Source organism: Mercenaria mercenaria, chromosome 15 (genome assembly GCF_021730395.1).
Source record: "Mercenaria mercenaria strain notata chromosome 15, MADL_Memer_1, whole genome shotgun sequence".
NCBI classification, from domain to species: domain Eukaryota; kingdom Metazoa; phylum Mollusca; class Bivalvia; order Venerida; family Veneridae; genus Mercenaria; species Mercenaria mercenaria.
In genome coordinates, this window is record NC_069375.1 from 17,718,349 (window position 1) to 17,740,527 (window position 22,179).

Below are 22,179 nucleotides of genomic sequence, written 5' to 3' on the forward strand. Positions count from 1 at the left end.
TCAAACGTCTCATACTGCTTTCGCTTAAGAACATTTTGCTCTTTATATAATATAAATTTCACGATAAAGCTTTTTAAAAGTAATATCATTATCCACAAAAAGTAATATCTTATCTACAAGTAATATCTTATCCACAAAAAATAATATCATAGCCAGAAAAAGTAATATATCCACAAAAAAGTAATATCATATACACAACATCGGAATTAAATTATATGTGACATGTCTTAATAGAAGATAGTACAATATAGAAGAGTACAGATATTTTTATTGTACAACAGTGGTGTATACAGGGAAAGTGCATGCCAATAGATAAGGAACACGAGTCGGTGGCACCAGTCGATGGCAGTTGGTCGGCTTGGGAGACAGATTATTCGGCCTGCAGTAGATCCTGTGGCGGTGGGGTCCAAATAAAAAGACGAAAGTGCAACAACCCGCCGTATGTATACAGCTTGTATCTACTTAGAGATTATGTTTCTGCACTCAAATGATAGCCTCAACTCTTAAAAACCCGATTATAAATTACATTTCATTATGTCGTTCGCTGCTTTTCTGCCATAATATATAATTTGTAATAAAATGTTATTACTCTATTATTTAAACGGATCGGTTATCTTCCCGACAGCAATGTGCTTTTGTACTTTATAAACTGTAGCGCATGTAGATGTGCTGACGGTATGCATGTACACAAACATCACACCGTATATAGCTATATCGCTTCGTTCGGATATAGCTTCCCGTTAGGCTGTATCCGGAAAACATTTTCACATTTTAACGCATTGGGATAGAAGAGCTTCATACGGACGCAAGCATATGCAAATCACTTCCAGTTAGACTACCAATTAGACATGGATTGAAGTGTTATAACAGTAATTTAAGAGTAATGCAATAAAATCTGCAAAAAGAACAATTTTTATGAGAGGTAATGAAGATTCACCACCTTTGGGGAGGTATATAGAACTGCTCTTTTCTGTTCGTTCGTACAAATTAGCAAGAGAGGGAGGTATGAACGACCTGAAAATGATCACAAAAAGAGGCAAAATGATAATTGGAAAGTGAAGGTAGACACATTGATTCTAATTTTCTGTTTACTAACAGGCATTCATCTTCAGACCTGTGTAAAACGTCACCATATTTGAAACAAATTTTAATTAGGTGTAAGTGAAGATTTTTGTTTTATATCGAACCGTTAAGTGCAGAATTATAAACCTTGATGAAATGAAGTATTTGCCTCAAAGTCCAAAATGTGTGCAGGAATATTGATTGGCATTTGAATTCAATAATTATTATTTAGGTTAAAAGTCTACTACCGGCAGCGAGCTCGGCATTCCTGCTCTGTAGTCTTTTTTTGTTCAGCTATGTAACATCAGATGTCGGTGTCCCAGCTTAGCATTGCAGCTCGGCTTTGGTTTTATACTACACTTTACAAATGTTAATGCCGATATCCAATCCCAAATGCAACTTTTTACCATTAGACTATAGTATAATGATATTCAAGTCGTTTTTTTAGATATCAACCAAAATATTTGCAATGAATTAGCAACTACGTAGTCGGTATTGCAAAATGAGACAGAGGAACTATATTCGGAACAGGGTACAGGTGTTCCGTTTAAAGCATTAACATTATTAAGGAAGCTGCATACGGAGCTATAAACAAACACGTGCTCCAAATGCAACTCCAAGAGGAGCTATATCTGAAGGGAGCCATATCGGATGTAACATACGAATATACGATGTAAATAACAAGAGCTGTCGGAAGACAGCAACACACGACTATTCAACAACCTTGCCGATTGAATGAATACGAAAGTCGCAAAAGGAGCATAATTTAGTTACCAGCTTACATAAAAGAATTTAACCAAAAACTCCTAAGTAGTAAAAGGGGCATAATTTTGTAAAATGCGAACTTGAGTTATTGACCCTTTGCATTGCATATCATGACAGTGAACAAATGTGTGAAGTTTGAATCCTTTCCCATTAGTGGATACCAGGTTATATACAAAAACTTAACCAAAAAATTCTATATTGAAAAAGGGGCATAATTTTGTATAAAAGCAAAATAGAGTTATGTGATCTGCTTTGTGCATATCAGATCATGACAGTGAACAAGTGTGTAAAGTTTCAACCCATTCCCTGAGATACCAGCTTACATTTAAAACCTTAACCAAAAATTTTCTTCGAAAAAGGGACGCCGACGCATGAGCGAGTCAAATAGCTCTACTATTTTATGAATAGACGAGCTAAAAACGAAAACAAATAAAAAAATAAGAAAAACAAAACTACTACAACAGAAGGACAAAATAAATGATAAAGGAATTTCATTTTGGATATTGTTGAGTGGCAAACGTTTAATTTTGCACAGACTCTCCACGTTCAAAAGTTTGTGACAATGTAAATAAAAGCGATCCCGACCTTGTAATGGTAGAAAAGGTACGAGATGTAAATCACAAGTTGCTTTATGAAAACCTGAAGAATCATATATGTATGAAAATGTCATATGAGTAACAACAATACACAGTTAAAGTCCTTGCAAACGGTAGTCATGGATTCTTATATAGAGGAGTCCAGCAATAAAATATCTAGCACTAAATGTGCCTTGTATCGCAAAAATAGTTTTGTTAAAACCTCAGTTAACAACGATGGCAATAATTTTATGTAGATGTGACCGTATTTTAATTCATATCTAGCTATTTCCTTAATGACAACGTAAGCAATGATACAAAAACGAAATCTACCTCATTAATAATTTTATTCATTGTTACAGTAGTTAATGTAGCCACTCTGTATCCCAGGTCTAATATGACAATTTTAAGATATTTAAGTGGTACATTAATTAACAGTCTATTCGATCTAATGAATGGTCTATTACTTGTGGAAAACAGGTTTGTACTGGTACAGAATCCAGGAACATTGGTTAGGTTAACTGCCCGCCGCTACATGACTGAAATACTGTTGAAAAACGGCGTTAAACCCAAAAGTTTAAACTTTTTTTTTGAAATTTTACAGTCCGCAGTATGCAGGAAAGGACTGCCCCGGAAATTCTACTAGAGGAAAGATATGCAACATTCAGGTAATTGTCAGTGTCGGGATATTCCGCATTTATTTTACTGTGTATTTATTAACTTTCATATTTATCTTTTATTAATTTTTGAGGCAGGCTGAGATAGGAAGATTGTATAAAGACTTCAATGATGAACTCAATTTATTTGTACTTATTTTACACTGTTGGTCTGCTATACACTTCTTTTACGCACAAAGAAGTCAAGTATATAAGTTTATACCTAGCTCAATGTTTCTGTGATTTTTAATAGCATAAAAAGCAACCAAGCTAAAAGAAGTTCAAATTTTGTTTGATTTACATTGTTCATGAAATATACAACACCCCTAATACCTCTCCCAAATCCCAGGGCAGAATTAACACGCAAGACTATGATCCTAAAGGAATCAGTATAACATGTTAGAAGCTGTACTAATGATGTGCACACCTATGAATATAAGTTTTACACACTACAAAATATAAAGTTGTCAAAGATAAAACTTTGTGTTCTTTATCACTATAAATAATGTCTTAAAATTTGTGTGTAAGATTTCCATTAGTTCTTGCATGGTAAAAAAGGTCACTAGCATTGACACGTCTTTCAGGCTTGTGATTCAGACTACAGGACTTTGCAATGTTCCAGATTTTCGATGGGAAAATATTCGCCCGTGATGATACCAGCACTTGGATCTCTAGGTAGGCAGTTATAGGCACATTAATTAAGTTTGTCTGCAAGTTTGCAGGATCACATTCTTCCTGCAAGAAAATCGATAGACAAAGCCGGCTTAAATTACTATATGAAAATCAAGAACCGTGCTATTTTGTAATTTATTTGTTAATAGAAAGTGAATTAGAGCTTCGAAATATTTCCATGCACTACATACCTATGTAACAGGTTTGATCAGGGACGCAAAATGTGCAAACAATATCGTAGAGGCTTATGCGAACAAGAAAGTAAAACGTGCAAATTAATTACGACAAAATCTACCAATATATTTCTGTAAACCACTTCAAAGCATTAATTAATAAAAAAGAAATAAACACTACTTGTACACGATCTTGACCCTGTAAGTCACTGGGTACGCTTGTGTTGCAGAATATTAGAATACAACAAAATACGATATCATATAATATTCCGATATGATTATAATGCTAAATTACCTGTTACCATTTCGAATTTTTGGAACCTTTTGTTATTTTTCATAAAGTGAGATTCTAGTTTCTTTACAGGTGATGAGAGCTGCAGTGTAATTTGTAAGAATGATGGAACCATTGCGTATGTACGTACAAGTTACGCAGACGGCACTGAATGTCTCTTAAACAAGACGGCACCTTTCTCTCGCTGTGTGAACGGAAAATGTCAGGTAACTTCTACACAATGTCAAACTGAGAGTTACGCGGACGACAGTGACTGTCTCTTAAACAAGACAGTACCTTTCTCTCGCAGTATTAATGGAAAATGTCAGGTAACTTCTACACAGCAGAGTGAAACTAAGAGTTATGCGTACGGCACTGAATGTCTCTTAAACTAGACAGTACCTTTATCTCGCTGTGTGACCGGAAAATGTCAGGTAAGTTCTAAACAATATCAAAACAAGAGTTACGCGGACGGTACTGAATGTCTCTTAAACAAGGCAGTACCTTTCTCTCGCAGTGTGAATAGAAAATGTCAGGTAACATCTACACAATGTCAAAGTAAGAGTTACGCGGACGGCACTGAATGTCTCTTAAACAAGGCTGTACCTTTCTCTCGCTGTGTGAATGGACAATGTCAGGTAACTTCTACACACTGTCAAAGTAAGAGTTACGCTGACGGTACCGAATGTCTCTTAAACAAGGCAGTACCTTTCTCCCGCTGGCTGTGTGAACGGAAAATGTCAGGTAACAATGCCAAAGTAAGAGTTACGCGGACGGCACTGAATGTCTCTTAAACAAGGCAGTACCTTTCTCTCGCTGTGTGAATGGACAATGTCAGGTAACTTCTACACAATGTCAAAGTAAGAGCTACGCTGACGACACTGAATGTCTCTTAAACAAGGCAGTACTTTTCTCCCGCTGGCTGTGTGAACGAAAAATGTCAGGTAACTTCTACACGATGTCAATGTAAGAGTGTGGAACGGGCCGTTTGCTGATGTTGATATAACTCGTGGCCCAATCCATTTGTATATGTTACTTTTGTGTTCATACTATTGTACATATGCCTAATAACAAATACAATAAAATATTATTAAATTAAACTGTAAGAGTTACGCAGACGGCACTGAATGTCTCTTAAACAAATCAGTACCTTTCTCTCGCTGTGTGAACGGAAAATGTCAGGTAACATCTACACAATGTCAAAGGAAGAGTTACGCAGATGGCACTGAATATCTCTTAAACAAGGCAGTACCTTTCTCTCGCAGTGTGAATAGAGAATGTCAGGTAACATCTACACAATGTCAAAGTAAGAGTTACGCGGACGGCACTGAATGTCTCTTAAACAAGGCTGTACCTTTCTCACGCTGTGTGAACGGACAATGTCAGGTAACTTCTACACACTGTCAAAGTAAGAGTTACGCTGACGGTACCGAATGTCTCTTCAACAAGGCAGTACCTTTCTTCCGCTGGCTGTGTGAACGGAAAATGTCAGGTAACAATGCCAAAGTAAGAGTTACGCGGACGGCACTGAATGTCTCTTAAACAAGGCAGTATCTTTCTGTCGCTGTGTGAATCGACAATATCAGGTAACTTCTACACACTGTCAAAGTAAGAGTTACGCTGACGGTACCGAATGTCTCTTCAACAAGGCAGTACCTTTCTCCCGCTGGCTGTGTGAACGGAAAATGTCAGGTAACAATGCCAAAGTAAGAGTTGCGCGGACGGCACTGAATGTTTCTTAAACAAGGCAGTACCTTTCTCTCGCTGTGTGAATCGATCGACAATGTCAGGTAACTTCTACACAATGTCAAAGTAAGAGCTACGCTGACGACACTGAATGTCTCTTAAACAAGGCAGTACTTTTCTCCCGCTCGCTGGCTGTGTGAACGAAAAATGTCAGGTAACTTCTACACGATGTCAATGTAAGAGTTACGCAGACGGCACTGAATGTCTCTTAAACAAATCAGTACCTTTCTCTCGCTGTGTGAACGGAAAATGTCAGGTAACTTCTACACAATGTCAAAGTAAGAGTTACGCAGATGGCACTGAATATCTCTTAAGCAAGGCAGTACCTTTTCCGCTGTGTGAACGGAAAATGTCAGATAACATCTACACAATGTTAAAGTAAGAGTTACGCAGGCGGCACTGAATGTCTTTTAAACAAGGCAGTACCTTTCTCTCGCTGTGTGAATGGAAAATGTCGGGTGAATTCTACACAGTGTCAAAGTTAGTTCTAAAACATTCACTTATTATGTATAAAACAAAATATGAAAGAAGATAGAAATATGAAATGTACAGAGCGGTTCTTACATATAATGTTTGGACTTTATTTCAGATATTTATTTACTTGTTTACTCATTCTTTTGCGGTTTGTTATATATTTTAACATTACATTTTTAGCATTATATTCTTTAAGATCTTAACTGTGTATAAAATATATTTTAGTTTTTAGAGGCGCGTTTATGTTTTTTCTATTTCTATGTTCCTGTTATTTTCTTTAATGTTAGTTAATTAAAGGAATTGCGACTCTCATTGACCATATCTATGTTTCCAAACCGGACATTTTCAATAATAGCATTAACATGTTTATAAACACATTGGAATGAGACTGTTTCAGTTATATAACAATATTTACATGAATACCAAGTGGGAACTTTGATTGTTGAATTTCTTAGGACATTTTTCAATATTCACTTGCAGGGAAGTTCCACCCCATGTTATGGTACGTTTATCCGTCTTGGTTTTTATGCAGTTGTCCGTCAAAATGTAAAATAATGTGTACAGACGGTTTAGTTGGACTATAGTGCCATGGTCAAATATTTACGTTTATGTTTCCTATCACCGAAGGTTCGACTGTTTTAGTTACATAGACATGTAGGACTCCTACCGCTTTTACCCGTTTTGTGGGTTTTCGGTATGAGTGTATATGTTACAGATTTAATCCGTTGATTTCATTAAAACAGGACTTCGGATGTGACGGCTATTCTAGTTCGGGACTAAAGTATGACGAATGTGGAGAGTGCAACGGCAAAGGCACCACGTGCAAACATATATCCAGAACTTACCATGAAGATTATGCTCCACACAGTAAGATTTTTTAATTAAGGTAGACAGTTCAATATTGTTTACCCTAACATTTTTGATTTTTGAATATTTTTCTCTTTTACTACGAATGCGAGAAAAATATTGCATGCATATATATATACACGCATTTCTAGCATAAATTTACAGTGTGCTTTTAAAGATAAGTTAAATCAGTTGTAAAAGATTGTTTGTCGTTCGGGCGTATTGTACCATGTAAGCTGTGCATTGTAAGCTTTGGTCAGCCCGCTGAGCTCAACAGCGAGAGCGCAGATCTACGGATTGCGGGACTGAGCCTTATGGCCAGACGTATGTTCTCTTTAACTTATGATTAAATACATTTTGTCTGAAAAAGTAAGCCCCCACCCCTGATTTACGTTGACATATACATGCACAGAGAACAAGTAAGTATTGGTAGAGAATCAAGGGACACTGGTAAGGTTAGGCCTTAAAAAATTTCTTTGTTTCCGGTAACATGCATATGGGAAAATTAGACCCATCGTGAAAATCACCGCAAAAGCCGATAATAGGTTTGGCCAGGTAAATCGGCTGTCGAGACTGTTCGCTAGTTTTCGGCCTACTCCGTATTTCAGACCGATGTCTAACCCTTCTCCGCCAATGTACCGTTACATTAATACTTTTGGATTTAGGGATATTGTTAAGTCTAATTTACAGTGATTGCAAACATAGATTAGAAAATAGAAACTTAAATGGCTGTTGGTGGTTTAATCAGAATACCATTTATAACGGTTTCTCAACAAACACATTATTATAAAACCAAACAATGACTTTCTAAAAGTAACTTCTACCTTCTTACAATCAGATGGAAACTCGCTTTTATAATACTTTCTTTGATGTTCATGATTATGAAATAAAGAGTTTAAGTAGTTTTTCTATATAATCAAATATCTGCACATTTATTATTATGTCGTGAGCGGTGTCCAACTAGCTTAGAATTTTATGCCAGCTCGAAGATCGAAATTCAACTCCATAACTTATCGGATTTTGATCCTAAGCTACACCTGAAGATCGAAAAACGTCAAATTGCAAAAAAGCTTTTAATTTCGGGCCAGCTCAATGATCGAAATTTATAATATTCCAAAAGCCAAATTTCGATCTCGTATTAAATGAACAGCCGGTTCCAAGATTGATATTGAAATGAAAAACGGTCGAATATACCTAGCAAGCAATTAGTGTCGAGCCATCTCGAAAATCGTACTCCAAATTTTGAAAAGCTGAATTTCAATATAATACTGAAACTGCGGTCTGCTCAAGATTCAAAGATTAAAAATCTTGCAAGATCGGATATATCGAAATTCAAGTTTTTATGCCCTTGGCATCTACTGATGCGGAAAGCATATAGTGATTGTCCTGTCCGTCCGTCCGTCCGCCAGTCCGTCTATCCGTACGAGGTTAACTAAATGGGACCGTTTCGTCTAGCATCAATACCCCTTACTAGAATGACTTGATACTAATGCAGATGTAACCTGTGACCATTCCTCATCTTCAGACATCACCTGACTTCAGTTTGACCTCCACGTTGAACTTGACCTCGTTTTGGACTTAGGTTGCTTTGTATCGACAAGGATGCGACCGGGGGCATCAAGCGTTTATTGAACACAGCTCCTTGTTAAAACTCTAAATAGCTAGATTATTTTCGGTATTATATTTCAAGCATGCTCGAATTTACAAAGCAATCGAATTTAAAACTGGTATTGAATGTGAAACTATCTTTTAAACAGCCAGCTTCCGGGAAAACCCAGTACAGGTGTCATATGAGAAGTCATGGTCGTGACCCCTTTCATGGATGCTCGAACCCACGACCCCTGGGTTGACACATTATTCACTGGACGACCGCTCCTCAAAATATTTGAATTTCGGTCATCCTGCTGGATCTAATTTCAATTCTGCCTCAAAATTCGACAAACTCTTTTTATTTTAATTTCGATTTCCGAGTCTTTGCGAAATTCAATGTAAGCGAAATTCAACATCATCCTTTCAAAATCTGAATTTTAATTTTCTACTTCTAACTTGCCCAAAATATGCCGCCTAAAATTTCAACGTTTCTTTTTTAAATTTTGAACTTCGATCTTCAAGCTGTTTAAAATTGACTATTGGTTGTAAACAAATCATGTTATGGAGCGTCCACTAATTTATAAATCCGTACATGTGTTCTGTGACAAGATATCAGTCTTTACCGTTAAGGAGCTTTAATTCCGTAAGAATTGACGGAAACATACGAGAATGTTCGAGTCTTTCCGATAAGGAAAAAAAACCTATACTCATCTGTAAAATGCTTAAAAAAGACCATTTTCTTCTTCACCTAGAAAACTGAAATTAGTATGAAACAATAGCTAAATGGATATAGATTACTAAGTCGTTTGCAAAGGTCTTTAAGCACACATAAGAATCTATTTATTCTTTGTTCAACAGAAGAAATTTCAGCAAATTATCCATATTTTACTATATTTCTAATTGTAGATAGACAGACATAAAGTATACGCAAAAAAGACCATTTTCTTTTAAATTCATTTTTGAAATAAAATATTTATAAGAAAGACAACGCATTGGATATTATCACATCGTTTGCAAAGCTAAAATACCTATAATACTTTTTCCATGAATTTAAATAAAGTAAAGGGCTCCTTCTTTGCGCTATATAAAATATTTTCACTCGTGTGAAAAATCGATGGGTCTAATTTTCCCATATGCTCAAAAAATTAGGGTTGGTAGGTCGGAAAAAAATTCTTTTTTTTTAATTTTTTTTTATTAAGGGAGACTTTTCGGAAATTATTTTTTTTTTGTGTCAAAAAATGAATGTAAATAAGGGAGTGATGCCTTCAGAGCATCAGTGAGTTGATTTCCAACATCACTGGACATGTTTAAAGCATAAAAAGTGCAGTTTTGCAACGTTTTGTTAAAAAGTTGAAACAAATATTCTCCAAGGCCATAAACATTTAGAGCCAGACCAAAAATTTAGGGTACGTCGGGATACCGGATACAAACAATTTTTTACGCCTTACCTGAAATACTGGCGCTGAAAAAACAAATAATCTCTTATTATGGTAGCATATAGTTTTCGTGTATTACGTAAAGATGTGATTATAAAAATATACATTTTGTATTGTTTGTTTCATACAGTCGAAGTAATTCGTTTTGACATCCACATTGACATTGTAGTAATATTTTCTGTATGTGTTTGTAGAGTATACAAACGTGACGACGATCCCAGCAGGCAGTTCTGGTATCCGTTTACAGCAACATAATAAATACTGCTTTCTCAGTAAGTATATATTAACATATTATGACAAGCACAACTTGTAATATTTTGTTGAAATTGAACGAAACCTTACAGGAGAGATACGCATATGAATTTTATTATCTGTTTCAATAATTTTAAAATGGATAATTGCCCTTTAATGTTTTCTTGGCCGGAGTATATCTAATAGAAGATGCGCATATTATCGTCATGTCTGGTCAGATAATTTCTATCTGAGCTATTGCCCATTAGTAAAAATTAGGGTCATCCTTGTCGGATGTATTTCTCAGCAAATTTTGGCTGGAACTCGGCGAAACTTCGAAGGAACCTTCACTGTCAAAAGGAGATTATTTGCATGTTATGTTGGTGTTCCGGTCCGATGATTTTTAATTGTGTTATTGCTCTTTGATTGTTCAAAATTACGCCACTGTGCTTTTAATATGCAATTATCATACCTCGCTTGGCAGCAATTGTTTTTTCCAGCATGGCTGACTTTAGACGAAATGATGCAGGAGTAGAATTTCTGACTATAAATATTGATGTCTAAAGTTCGAATACTAGAGATTGTGTATATTTTAATGACTGGAACAAATAAAACATAAACATAAATATTCGTAAAACCATCCCTTACTTGAACTTAAATTGCTATTTTATCCTTCTTTTCAATATACTTTTATTAAATGATTCTGCATTCACCAGTTGCAAGTAGGTGTGTGAGAAGGCATTGCACCTTTCGAATACTTATTCAAACCGCTTTTGCTATTACTAAGTAATTTGCTTGGGTGCTTTCAAATATTGTATATTCAGATTTGTTAAATTTTTTACCAAGAATTTGTGAATTCGGCCCTGAATGTCAGTTTGTACGGAGAAGGAAATTCTGATACCATAGGACGGTTGTCTAATCAGGTTATATTTCTGAACATGGCAGTTTTTAAATCTAGGTCTCATTCATCGATAACAGTCTAACTATATCACAGTATGAAAATATTAGGTGCGAGGAACTTGAGTGACGTCATCACGAGTCTCGGGTTCCATTTATTCGACGTGTCGAGTAACTTTAAGAAACGCGTATACACCGTAGCAACATACAAAACGTGAACTCTGGAAGGAATTTTGTATAATAAAACTTGTTTATCTTCGTTTAGGTCAGCGTTTGCTATTTACTGTTTCTGGTTTCTCATGTGTAGGTATGCTTGTTGAAGGCAAGAGAATATTGAATGCAGGAATGGAAAAATCAAGGTCGGCGCTCTTCAACTTATATGGCGTACAGTTCCGTTATATGGATAATACAGAGATGATTGAAATTGTAGGAAAACTAACCAAAGATGTTGTTATACAGGTAGGTAGGTATTGCTTTGCAGATACGTGTTTTGTTCTTGTGTTGGTTGTTCTACGTGTGCACGTCTTTGTACAATTAGTTATTGTTATGCAGGTACATATTTTGTTTAGATGAGTAAGGTGATACAGTTACAGCATGCTAAGTATGATCGAGCCTGTTCACGGATTGCAGTTGAAGTGCATATTATAATCGCTCTCGGTCAATGTCATGGTTTACAATTTGTTTCGAAATATTACAGAGACAATGCTATATAAAAAGCGGTTGTATATTAACAGGTATTTCGACTGTATGATCACCACTCGTATGCAAATGTAACCCCTAATGTCACCTATACATACCACATTCCGAGTCCTCAAGCACACCAATTATATGCCTGGGCTGAAATACCCAGTGGAAGCTGTTCACTTTCTTGTGGAACAGGTTCGTAAAATCTACTGTTTTTTTGTAGTTATAGGTATATATCATTTATTTCGAAATTTAGCAGATCATTTTGTAATCAAAAAATAAAAACAGTGATTCTGTGAGTTTAAGTCATTATTAATTCAGAAAAAAAGGTTCGTGTTGTCAGAAAAATGATTTAGTCGCTGCACTTTACACCATACCAAAAAATATGAACTTAATACAACTGATTAATGATTTTCAATGTGAAGAAACCAACAAGCTGTTCAGCAGAAACCTAATGTTTTACCTGGATATTCCGTGGAGCTTTAAAAATTTCCCAAAAGGACCCTATGTGATTATTACATCCATTCTAGAAAATAAGCTATTAACAAATACAAAACTGTAAACCGGAAAAGTCTGTGTTTAGAATTTTTTATCCAAGATAGCACTGTCTAACAAACTTGTGCGAATTTGGACTAAATGAATTCTTTATTTTAGTTTTATTATTAATATGTATTTGAAATTACTATACAGAAAAAATGTATCGACACTGTTGAAATAATAACTTCACATTTCTACTTCAGGTGTAACTTCTAAAGATATAAAGTGTATGAGTGTGAGCGGAGATTTTGTTGATGACTATCATTGTGACTTCAAAACAAGACCAAAGAAAACATATTCTCTGTGTAATACACAAGCCTGTCCACCAAGGTTAGATGTCAATATTTTATTCTAAATAATTCATCTATATTAAAATGATTTTATGATATAGTAATAGAAGTTATTTTAAAAGGACATTGAAAAAATCTGTTTTAAGTCGATGAACTAGCTTATCACAAAATATAACAATGAAACTTATTTATTTGATGTTGTGTTGACACACTTTAATGCGTATCTTATATGCCAGAAATACATTTGATGTCATTCCTTGTCATGATTCAGCTGGAAGACATCAGAATGGGGTCAGTGTTCCGTTCCGTGTGGAAATGGGACAAAGTCTCGATCAGTTTCATGTGTCAGCATGACTAATGGCATTGATAAGGTGAGTAGTGCATACAGATAAAGCTGAATATTTCCTGTAAAAATGAATGGTTGTTTTCCTAAGTTCATTCTCTAAATGGTTTTATACTAGACTGCCTTGTGTGCACGGTGAATTATAATTCCAGTCAATGAACCAAGATAAGATAAATATTGTTTATAATTACAGAACAAGATTAGAAAGGTCAATTGAATTATGAGACAAATTAATCCATATTACATCAACTTGCTTTGTTTGATATCTTTCTTTACTAGTACTGAATATGCTATAGATGCCAGACACAATGTTTACATGCAGAACACGCCATTGTCTGCTACATAAACATTTTAGCTTGTCAATGTTGCTTGTCAAGGATTTCAGGAAAGGCATTTTCGATTTTTAACGTGTTATTAAATCGCAGAAACGCACTGATAACAATTTAACGATATGAAATTAAATGCCATGTCAAATGTGTCTTGACATTAGATTTTGATCTCAAACATGTATACATGATTTTGCTTGGCATTTATTCCACAGGTTGTTTCTTCTGATAAATGCAATGACTCATTAAAGCCCCATTTTACCTCACGATGCATCAATATATGTGGATGGAGGAAGGGAAATTGGTCAAAGGTAAGTATTTTTATATCATATTAATTTGAATACCAGAGAAAGTTACTTTTATAGAGCTCCTCTTGACATCGGTGACTGTGTTAAAAACGATTTTCCGGCGCTATACCTTGTATGATTGCTGATAGAGCTTAGAAAAGTATTTGCCATTACATAGTGTAAAAATACAAGATGTAAGAATTTTTATTTCAAAGTCAGAACTTTTAAAACATAGCACCATAAGCGCCAGAGAACCAACAGAAAAAAATCACAAAAATCGACAAGATTTATATTTGAAGAGCTGCAAATTAAAGCACCTTTCAAGAGCATTATCAAATAAACACAAAAGCAGAAAAGGAGATAGTGTCAAATAAGCTTTCAGCTTCCTACTCAGTCCTGTATGCTTTTTTTGATATATATATATACATGTTGTAAATGAACTGTGATTAATAAAATATTGTTTAAACCAAACACAAACGCAAACACACGCAGATATGTACGATATAATGCTTTATAAATTCACAACGTGTTATCATAGATATGCGAATACCAATAATTAATGAACTGATCAGTGAGAAGAAAAACATACACTAACTAGAGATAAAATGTAAGATTATTAGTTGGTTACAAGTAGACAAAATTGAAATATAGGATAACTAAAACGGATACTTTATTTTTAAATACAGATTTCTATAAGCAGAAAATGCATGAATGTTGATATATACGGTCTGTCCACACGCGTACCACATTCCAACAATTCTTCATTTATTTGCACGATAAAGAAAAACCAACAAGAAAACAAAATATATAAACACGTGCCTTAGATAAAGCAAAACACTTGAACGCATAAACATGCATCGACTCTGTGAATAAAAAAAACGACAACAGCAAAACATAATAAACATCAAGAAAGATCATCATATGCACATTAAGATTAACACAATTCAAATTTCATGTCATTTTGATAGAAAATGTTGGAGAATGCAGCTGTGATATTTCAAAGTTTTTTATATATAGATGTCATGAATTAACCAAAAATTGTGGATTTTTGTATATGCAAATTGTAATCCAAGTGTTGTGTTATAACATATAGTAAAATTATCTAGTACACTATTGTTTATACAGACAGATATCATATTATTATGTTATATTTCAGTAGAGAATATTAGGTGCCTTCAGGTAAGGGACCTTGTATTGCATGGTAATACTTCATTCACTTGTTATTTTTTGTTCTGGAGCTATGACCCTTGTTGGATTTTGAAACTTCACAACTGCATCCTCCAAAAATTTCTATCCAAAACATCAGCATGAATTTCATGTTGGATTATTTTTCCTTGAGTTACGGCTTTGCGACACTTTGAAATATTTCAACTACAACAGAACATTGTGTACTCAACTCCTCCTGAAGTTTTCATCCAATTTAAATGAAACCCTGTACAAATCATTAAGAACACATGTCCATTTCGGCTGGCGTTTTGTGGTCGAATTCTTTTCAGTTAAGGTAGTTCTGCACGTTCGGATCGACTTTTTTTCTACAATGTAGAATTTGATCAAACACTGATTTATCAAAACGTCAGAATATACTTAGAATATGTTTTATTGATAGACTGGATTGAAACGTTTGGACCTTACTCAATATTTCATAATGGGAGTCTATGGGAAAATCACAAAATTCATAACATTATCTCGAATAGAAACATTTCTATAATGTTGATATTAATGAAACTTCTCACAGTCATAAATAAGCATACTGTCTATAATGTGTTGAAATAAAATGTATAGGTATGTGTGTTTATTCTTGAGATATTTGACTATAATTAAATTTAATAGCACCTTTCAAGTTAATTTTCAGACATTATTTTGAATTATTTTACGTTTCAGATGTTTCATTATCATATTCTAACATTAGAAAAATAGTACTTAACAGTGTCACAGTATCAAACATTTTCATGGGACATTTGTCATGTTTCGTTGACACCATTCTTATTTTCTTTAAAGAGCATATTGTAAATTATAATTTCTGTAAATGTCTAACATGTGAAACATTCCGTCTAAAATAGAATTTAAAGCCTATAACAAATTATGATCATGGGTTTTCCCTTTACAGTGTTCACGATCATGCGGAGAGGGCTATCGGACACGTAGTGTATCTTGTTTACGGTATAGCGGTGTTGATACAGAAATTGACAGTAAATATTGTGATCAGCACACCCGCCCTGACGATACAGATAGATGTCGCAGTGGGCCTTGTTATGGTAATAAATAAATAAAGTTTTACTTTAACACCACTTCAACCTTACTTTTTGTTTTAGCAACTTAATTAATAGAAACCTCAAGCAACATTTTAGAGTTGTACTTTCGTTATAATTATTATGTTTCAGTTAGAGAAAACTCGAAAAGAGGGACATCCGTCTGTTTTGACATTTAAAAGGTAGATAACCAAGCGACGTTACTATCGTCTACAGTACAGTATTACTCCTGAAGATCCCGTAAACGGATGAAACTCTTTGAGTTTTATACAACTTAATTGGATTAGAATTATTATATATGTAAAAAATTAATGACATCTTGATTCATCTTTTTCCGCTATATAAATATAAATTTACATATATTGGGTCTATGTATTGTTGAAAAAAAACCCCAATAGATAGCAAATAAAGACCCAAGATATAGAAAATGACCCGGCCATAACGGAATGAGTTTATTGGAAACCCAATTAATTGTTAAAGATGCCGGTATATATATCCAAAATTTATTGTAATTCAACCTCTCAAGAGCGTCCTTCTCTTCAGCAAAAGCCTCTCTATAACAACTTCATTTCCCTTTTGTAAGCTAAATTGGAATATACTATCAAAAACCCTCCAGAACAACAACATCTACATAAAAGTCAATATTTGTATCTCCCAGAGGGTGTTCCCATACAGAGGTTGCACTGTAAATACAGTGAAAAAAAGAAAGTGAAGGAGATCCTCCTAGATTACATTTGCGGTTGATTCAGATTCTGTCCAATAAAAAAATATAGAAGAACTCGACCGGTTTCACTGCTTGCGCAGATCTTGAGGAGTGTACGCATATGTACACCTATGACGTTGCGTACCAACTTCACATTTTTATAAGTCTATGCACTATTATTTTTTATTACCACTTAGATTGATATATGTGAAAAACAGATATAGTTCATGTGCAAAATAATATGTTTAGTGCTCGACGGAAACTGTTTGGATAATAGTTCTGCCTGTAAGAAGTACTACGACTATGAAAAGACTGCCTGTGACGGACACTACAGTACCTGGATGATGACCAACTGTTTACAAACATGTGGGGTTTGTGGTGAGTATGAAACGAGGGTCTTTCAAAAAGTTCTATCACTAATGGGCTTCCGTAGTTTAATCCCAGGTTTTTTTTAAATGCGTCACTGCACTTGAATGGGGTGTCCAATAGCTAACGATATCTATTTATTTCGTCCAATATGATTTTCAAATGACCGAGTTATTTCAAATTGAAATACACGCAGTCATTTACGCTGTCAATTTTCTAGTCGTATTGTAAGATGGACGAAACGACTGAAATTTGTAGCTATACTAAACGCCGCATTAGGCTTGATATAGACTCAAAGCAGATATTTGAAATGATGCATGGTATGTATGAACCTAAGGCTATTTCAACGTGCACATGGGGAATACTTTAAAAGTTTGTAATAAAGATAATTTTGATAAAACGTAGTACTTAAGAAATCAGATCCCAATGACAGAACTTTATACAGGACCCTCATACACTTGCAATCTTGAATAGAATACAAACGTCTGTTTCATATTGCAGACAAAACTCATTATTTCCAATATTTTTCCAATATTTTCTGCATGTTCTTAACTTTTACAGAATCAAATTCGAAACTCACTGTGACTTTCCAACCCCTCATAAAAGAAAATGTATTGACAATCTTATGTATACGAGGGTCCTGCAGAAAGTATTATTAATTCAAACCTTCAAAGTATCCCCCCTTTACCGAAACACATTTTTGTAACCTATTAAAAGCAGAAAAATAGTCTTTTGTATATGTTTGAGCCATTGATAAATGGCGCTGCAGTGAGAACTCCTGGATTTATATTTCCTTCCAGAATTCATTTTCTTAAGCCTTGGAAATAGAAAAAGTCACAGGGACTCAGGTCAGGTGTAAAGGGCGGATGGTTTACAACTTCCACCTTTTTAGAAGCCAGAAAAAGACTTAAGAACGTCGCTCTTGTTACAAGGCTTTGTCGTGTTTAAGATGGATTACTGACCATCATTTGCTTGGACGTTTTTTTTTATTGTAAAACGTTTTCACTTTCTTCAGAACAGAATTCTTGTAGATCGTTCAGTGGCTGTATAACCAGATAGACAAGTCGCTTGAACAGCTGGCCCACTAGAATTGAAGAAAACTGCGTACAACATCGTTTTCGAATTCAGCAATACAGGGGCGGGTTTGGGTTTGATCTTTTCGATCTCATTGCTTATTATCAGCCCTTCACTGTGTCTCGTCAACTGTTAGCAAGTTAGAAATAACCCGAGTATCAAAGCCTTTGTATGTTTACAAAAGTTCCCGGGTCTAACCGCTTTTTCAGAATTTGCACACTGCCTTTTGATATGCCAGTACGACGCGCATCCTGTTCGACCACAGCTTTTACAGCAGCGATGATTGCCTTAGTAACCGAGGTTTTAGGCCTACCAGAACAATATTATCTTCGGCAGATAATTTCCCAGCTTTAACCGCCCTAAAACCTATGCGCATCGAAATTGCCCAAGGCTCATATATACCACATAATTTATCAAATATCTGCTTTAAATCTATATCAAGCCTAATGCGGCATTTAATATAGCTACGAATTTAAGTCTTTTCGTCCATTTTACAATGTGACAAGTAAATTGGCCAGTGTATATGACTGCACATATTTCAGTTTAAAATAACTGTCATTTGAAAACCAGTTTGCACGAAATAAACGGATACCGTTAGCTATTTGACATACCATTCAAGTGCAGAGGTTATAAAATACGGAAGGCAATTAGCGACATGCCTAGGACACTCGTAGGAATGACTTTGCTTTCTTAACATTTTTCGTTATGCTAGCGTATTATTTTCAGGCAATGGATCGTGCGTTGATGAGGTAACGTGTCAGAGAGTTGATCCAGGAGCAGATGCATGTTTTAACCCGAAATACAAAATATGGATGCTGACACATTGTCCTCAGTCATGCAATATTTGTCGTGGTAACCACTTTCATACTTTCTTAAGCGTGCAAATTGAAACCTCTAAAGACCGTTTTATTGTAAATATTTAGTAGTTACTCTAGAATCGGGTACGATACAATGTACGTACGTTAATTTCATAGTAATATATTTCGTTTTTATATGTTTCAGTAATAATAATATATTTCAGATTTCGCTTGAAAACTGTAAGAGGACGTTCAGTAGTAGTTTGCATTTTAAAAATTTCAAAGGGCCAGAACATATATTTTGTGTGGTATATACAGATCCTAAAAGTATGCGCAGATTGACTTTATAGCCACTGATGAGTTTTGACCTGATACTTTGAAAACTGTCAGAAAAGTTATCAAGACAATGCTAATATCAGTATTGGCCAATATACAAATTCTGTAAAATTTCAAAGGGCTAAACTCCTAAACTTAGATTGGAAAGTTAAATTTGAAAGTTGGATGGATACCCGGACGGGCAAGGCAACAGTTATATGACACCATCCCGCAGAAGACCGTAGGCCTGAGTGATATATTGTTTCGCATAAGAACGAAACACTATTTTACGATAAATCACACTTGGAAAGTTGTTATTTCGATTCTAACACGACATACTAGTATCAACAATGTTAGAAAAAAGGGTAACTACTTTTTTTACGAACGTGCTACGCACTTGGATCGGATGACGTCATTGCACGCGAGTGGCTTATTGTAGAATAACCCGAGATAGATTTTGCTCTACATGTATGTAGGTTATTTGCTGATCGTGTTAGAATTCAGGATAATTTTGCTTTGAATTATACTCTTGCTTTTAAAGCATATAACTTTGTTGCCCGTGATATATTCAAGTTATCACGCATGCGTTTAACTTACTTATCTAGGTATTGTTGGTGTAGATTATTGTAGTTTGAAAGTACATAAAAATTTATAATTATTAATATGAAATGTTTTGTAACATTTCCACAGCTGGTAACGTTCACTCCGTAAGAATTTTGTGACACATATTGTCACTATTAATGAAAAGTCTGAAGAGTTTTTTTTAAAAATATATTTTTTATAAATAAGTATTTGATTGGCAACAAATCAAAATGTTTTAGAAGTCTGAAGAGAGCCTTACTTTGAAATATTTTAAAGATTTAGAATGTGTAAAAAGCACTACTAAAATTTCACTTGAGCGGTGATAACAAAACATAGGAACCCTACAACTTTCAGCTACATAAACAGTGAAAGCTAAAAGTACCCTTGATTAACTCGAAACTTGTTCCATATATTTTGGTGTCAGCAGATTTTACGTGTATATACCTAAGACAACCGAAACGAGTTAGATATATATACTAAAATAGGTCCGTTTTAAACATGGTAGATAGATAAATTTATTTCGGTAAGGAGGGCACATACATGGACAATTAAAACAACATGTATAGTAAATACAACATAATAACATATTGCATACACGAATTTATTTATTTGGTAGCCATGACAGGCACAGCGTCACCAAGGATTACACAAAAAAGAGAAAGCTTTTATTTTCATTGTGGTCCTTTGTGTTGGTGGCATGACATAGAGAGGCATAACAGAGTTTACAGAATTATGTGACTAGATGGAAATTGAAGTAATATTATGTAACTAGATGGAAATTGCACGACTGTATCTGACTAGAAGGAAATTGCACAACTATATCAATTAAAGAATTATGTGACTAGATGGAAATTGTTCATACATCGAAAGCCATTTGAGTAGTTATTAAAACACATTAAAGTAATTTTGCTAAACTGTCTAGTAAATAATTCTTTACTAATGTTTTAAAAACAGATAATATCTCAGTCTGTGCTATACTAGCAGGCAACTTATTCCATAGGGAAATACCGGAAAAGAAAAAGGACTTTAACCAAAACTTTTGACTTTAGGAACAGCAAAAACAACTTTGTGACTTAACCTTGTCCTATATGAATGCACATTATCCTGTGGGATAAAATTGTCTCCAATGTAGTCCGGGGCTAAGCCATTTTTTATTTCAAAAACATGACACAGAATAATCTGGTCTTCACGTTTGTTGACTGGCCAATGTGCGACCTAGCATCAAGGTGCAAAACGAACCTCATCAACTTATTCTGTGTGGTTTGGAGCTTGGATTTAAGTAACTGAGTCAGACTATGGTACCATATAGAACAGGCGTAATCTAAATGACGTTGGATTAGGGCCATGACAAGAAGTTTCTTTGTGTGTGGAGTAAGATAACGTTTCTTCCGATATAGATATTTTAACCTTGCGTTAGCCTTTTTTTTTTAATACGGAGCATGCCATGGAGTCGAAAGATAGGGTCTGATCAAGGGATGCACCAAGATATTTGACAGTAGAAGTTGGTTCAATAGTTCTGCTATTACATGTAATATCAAGACTTGGATTTTACCTTATTCTATGTTTAGATCCAAATAAGATTGACTCAGTTTTACCTAAATAGGTGACAACTTAGAATGTACCAACCATTGACTGACAAGATGCAAGTCATCTTTCAAAGATTTTTCTACAGATTATTTACATTTACCTGAAACAAGTATGCCAGAATCATCTGCATATAACAAAAGCTTGTTTTTAACCACATATCGTTGACGGAAATTAAAAATAAAAAGGGCTTAGTATGGACCCCTGTGGAACTCCACATGTAATGGGAGCAATAGCAGAGTGAGTACCAGAGACATCCACCAGCTGTTGTCTACCTGAAAAATTTGACTGAAACCATCTTAAAATATCATCACCAAGTCCTGCTGAACGAAGCTGTATAAGAAGAATGGAATGGTCTACTATGTCGAAAGCCTTTAGGAGATCTAACAGAATCATACCTACTACATGACCTTTATCCATCTCTATAAAATAGTAAAGTGTTTTGGCGCTATCTGTCCAAATGTACCTCTGTTATTTTTTTTATACTGATTTACAAAATAATAAGTCACTTCTACTTTGGAGTTGAGTGTTTAAAGCGGCTGCTTTTTAAACTTTTTATTTATTATATATTATACCATATGTATATTTATCTTAACAATGACTTACGCCCACCAGAGGATGAAATTATTCTTAGTATACATTCAACAT

General features: G+C 34.8%; 1 protein-coding gene across 1 annotated transcript in view; it reads left to right on the forward strand.

Moving 5' to 3' along the window:
• The window catches only part of LOC123549007 (A disintegrin and metalloproteinase with thrombospondin motifs 12-like), a 28,154-nt gene that overhangs the window by 4,567 nt on the left and 1,408 nt on the right, over positions 1–22,179 (forward strand). Inside the window, exons 8-20 of the mRNA XM_053524035.1 lie at positions 282–439; positions 3,007–3,070; positions 3,643–3,733; positions 4,268–4,401; positions 7,138–7,261; positions 10,461–10,538; positions 11,702–11,853; positions 12,129–12,273; positions 12,819–12,945; positions 13,177–13,276; positions 13,790–13,885; positions 15,969–16,116; positions 18,980–19,105. Coding sequence (XP_053380010.1) covers positions 282–439; positions 3,007–3,070; positions 3,643–3,733; positions 4,268–4,401; positions 7,138–7,261; positions 10,461–10,538; positions 11,702–11,853; positions 12,129–12,273; positions 12,819–12,945; positions 13,177–13,276; positions 13,790–13,885; positions 15,969–16,116; positions 18,980–19,105 — 1,543 coding nt within the window. The remainder of the gene's footprint in view (positions 1–281; positions 440–3,006; positions 3,071–3,642; positions 3,734–4,267; positions 4,402–7,137; positions 7,262–10,460; positions 10,539–11,701; positions 11,854–12,128; positions 12,274–12,818; positions 12,946–13,176; positions 13,277–13,789; positions 13,886–15,968; positions 16,117–18,979; positions 19,106–22,179) is intronic.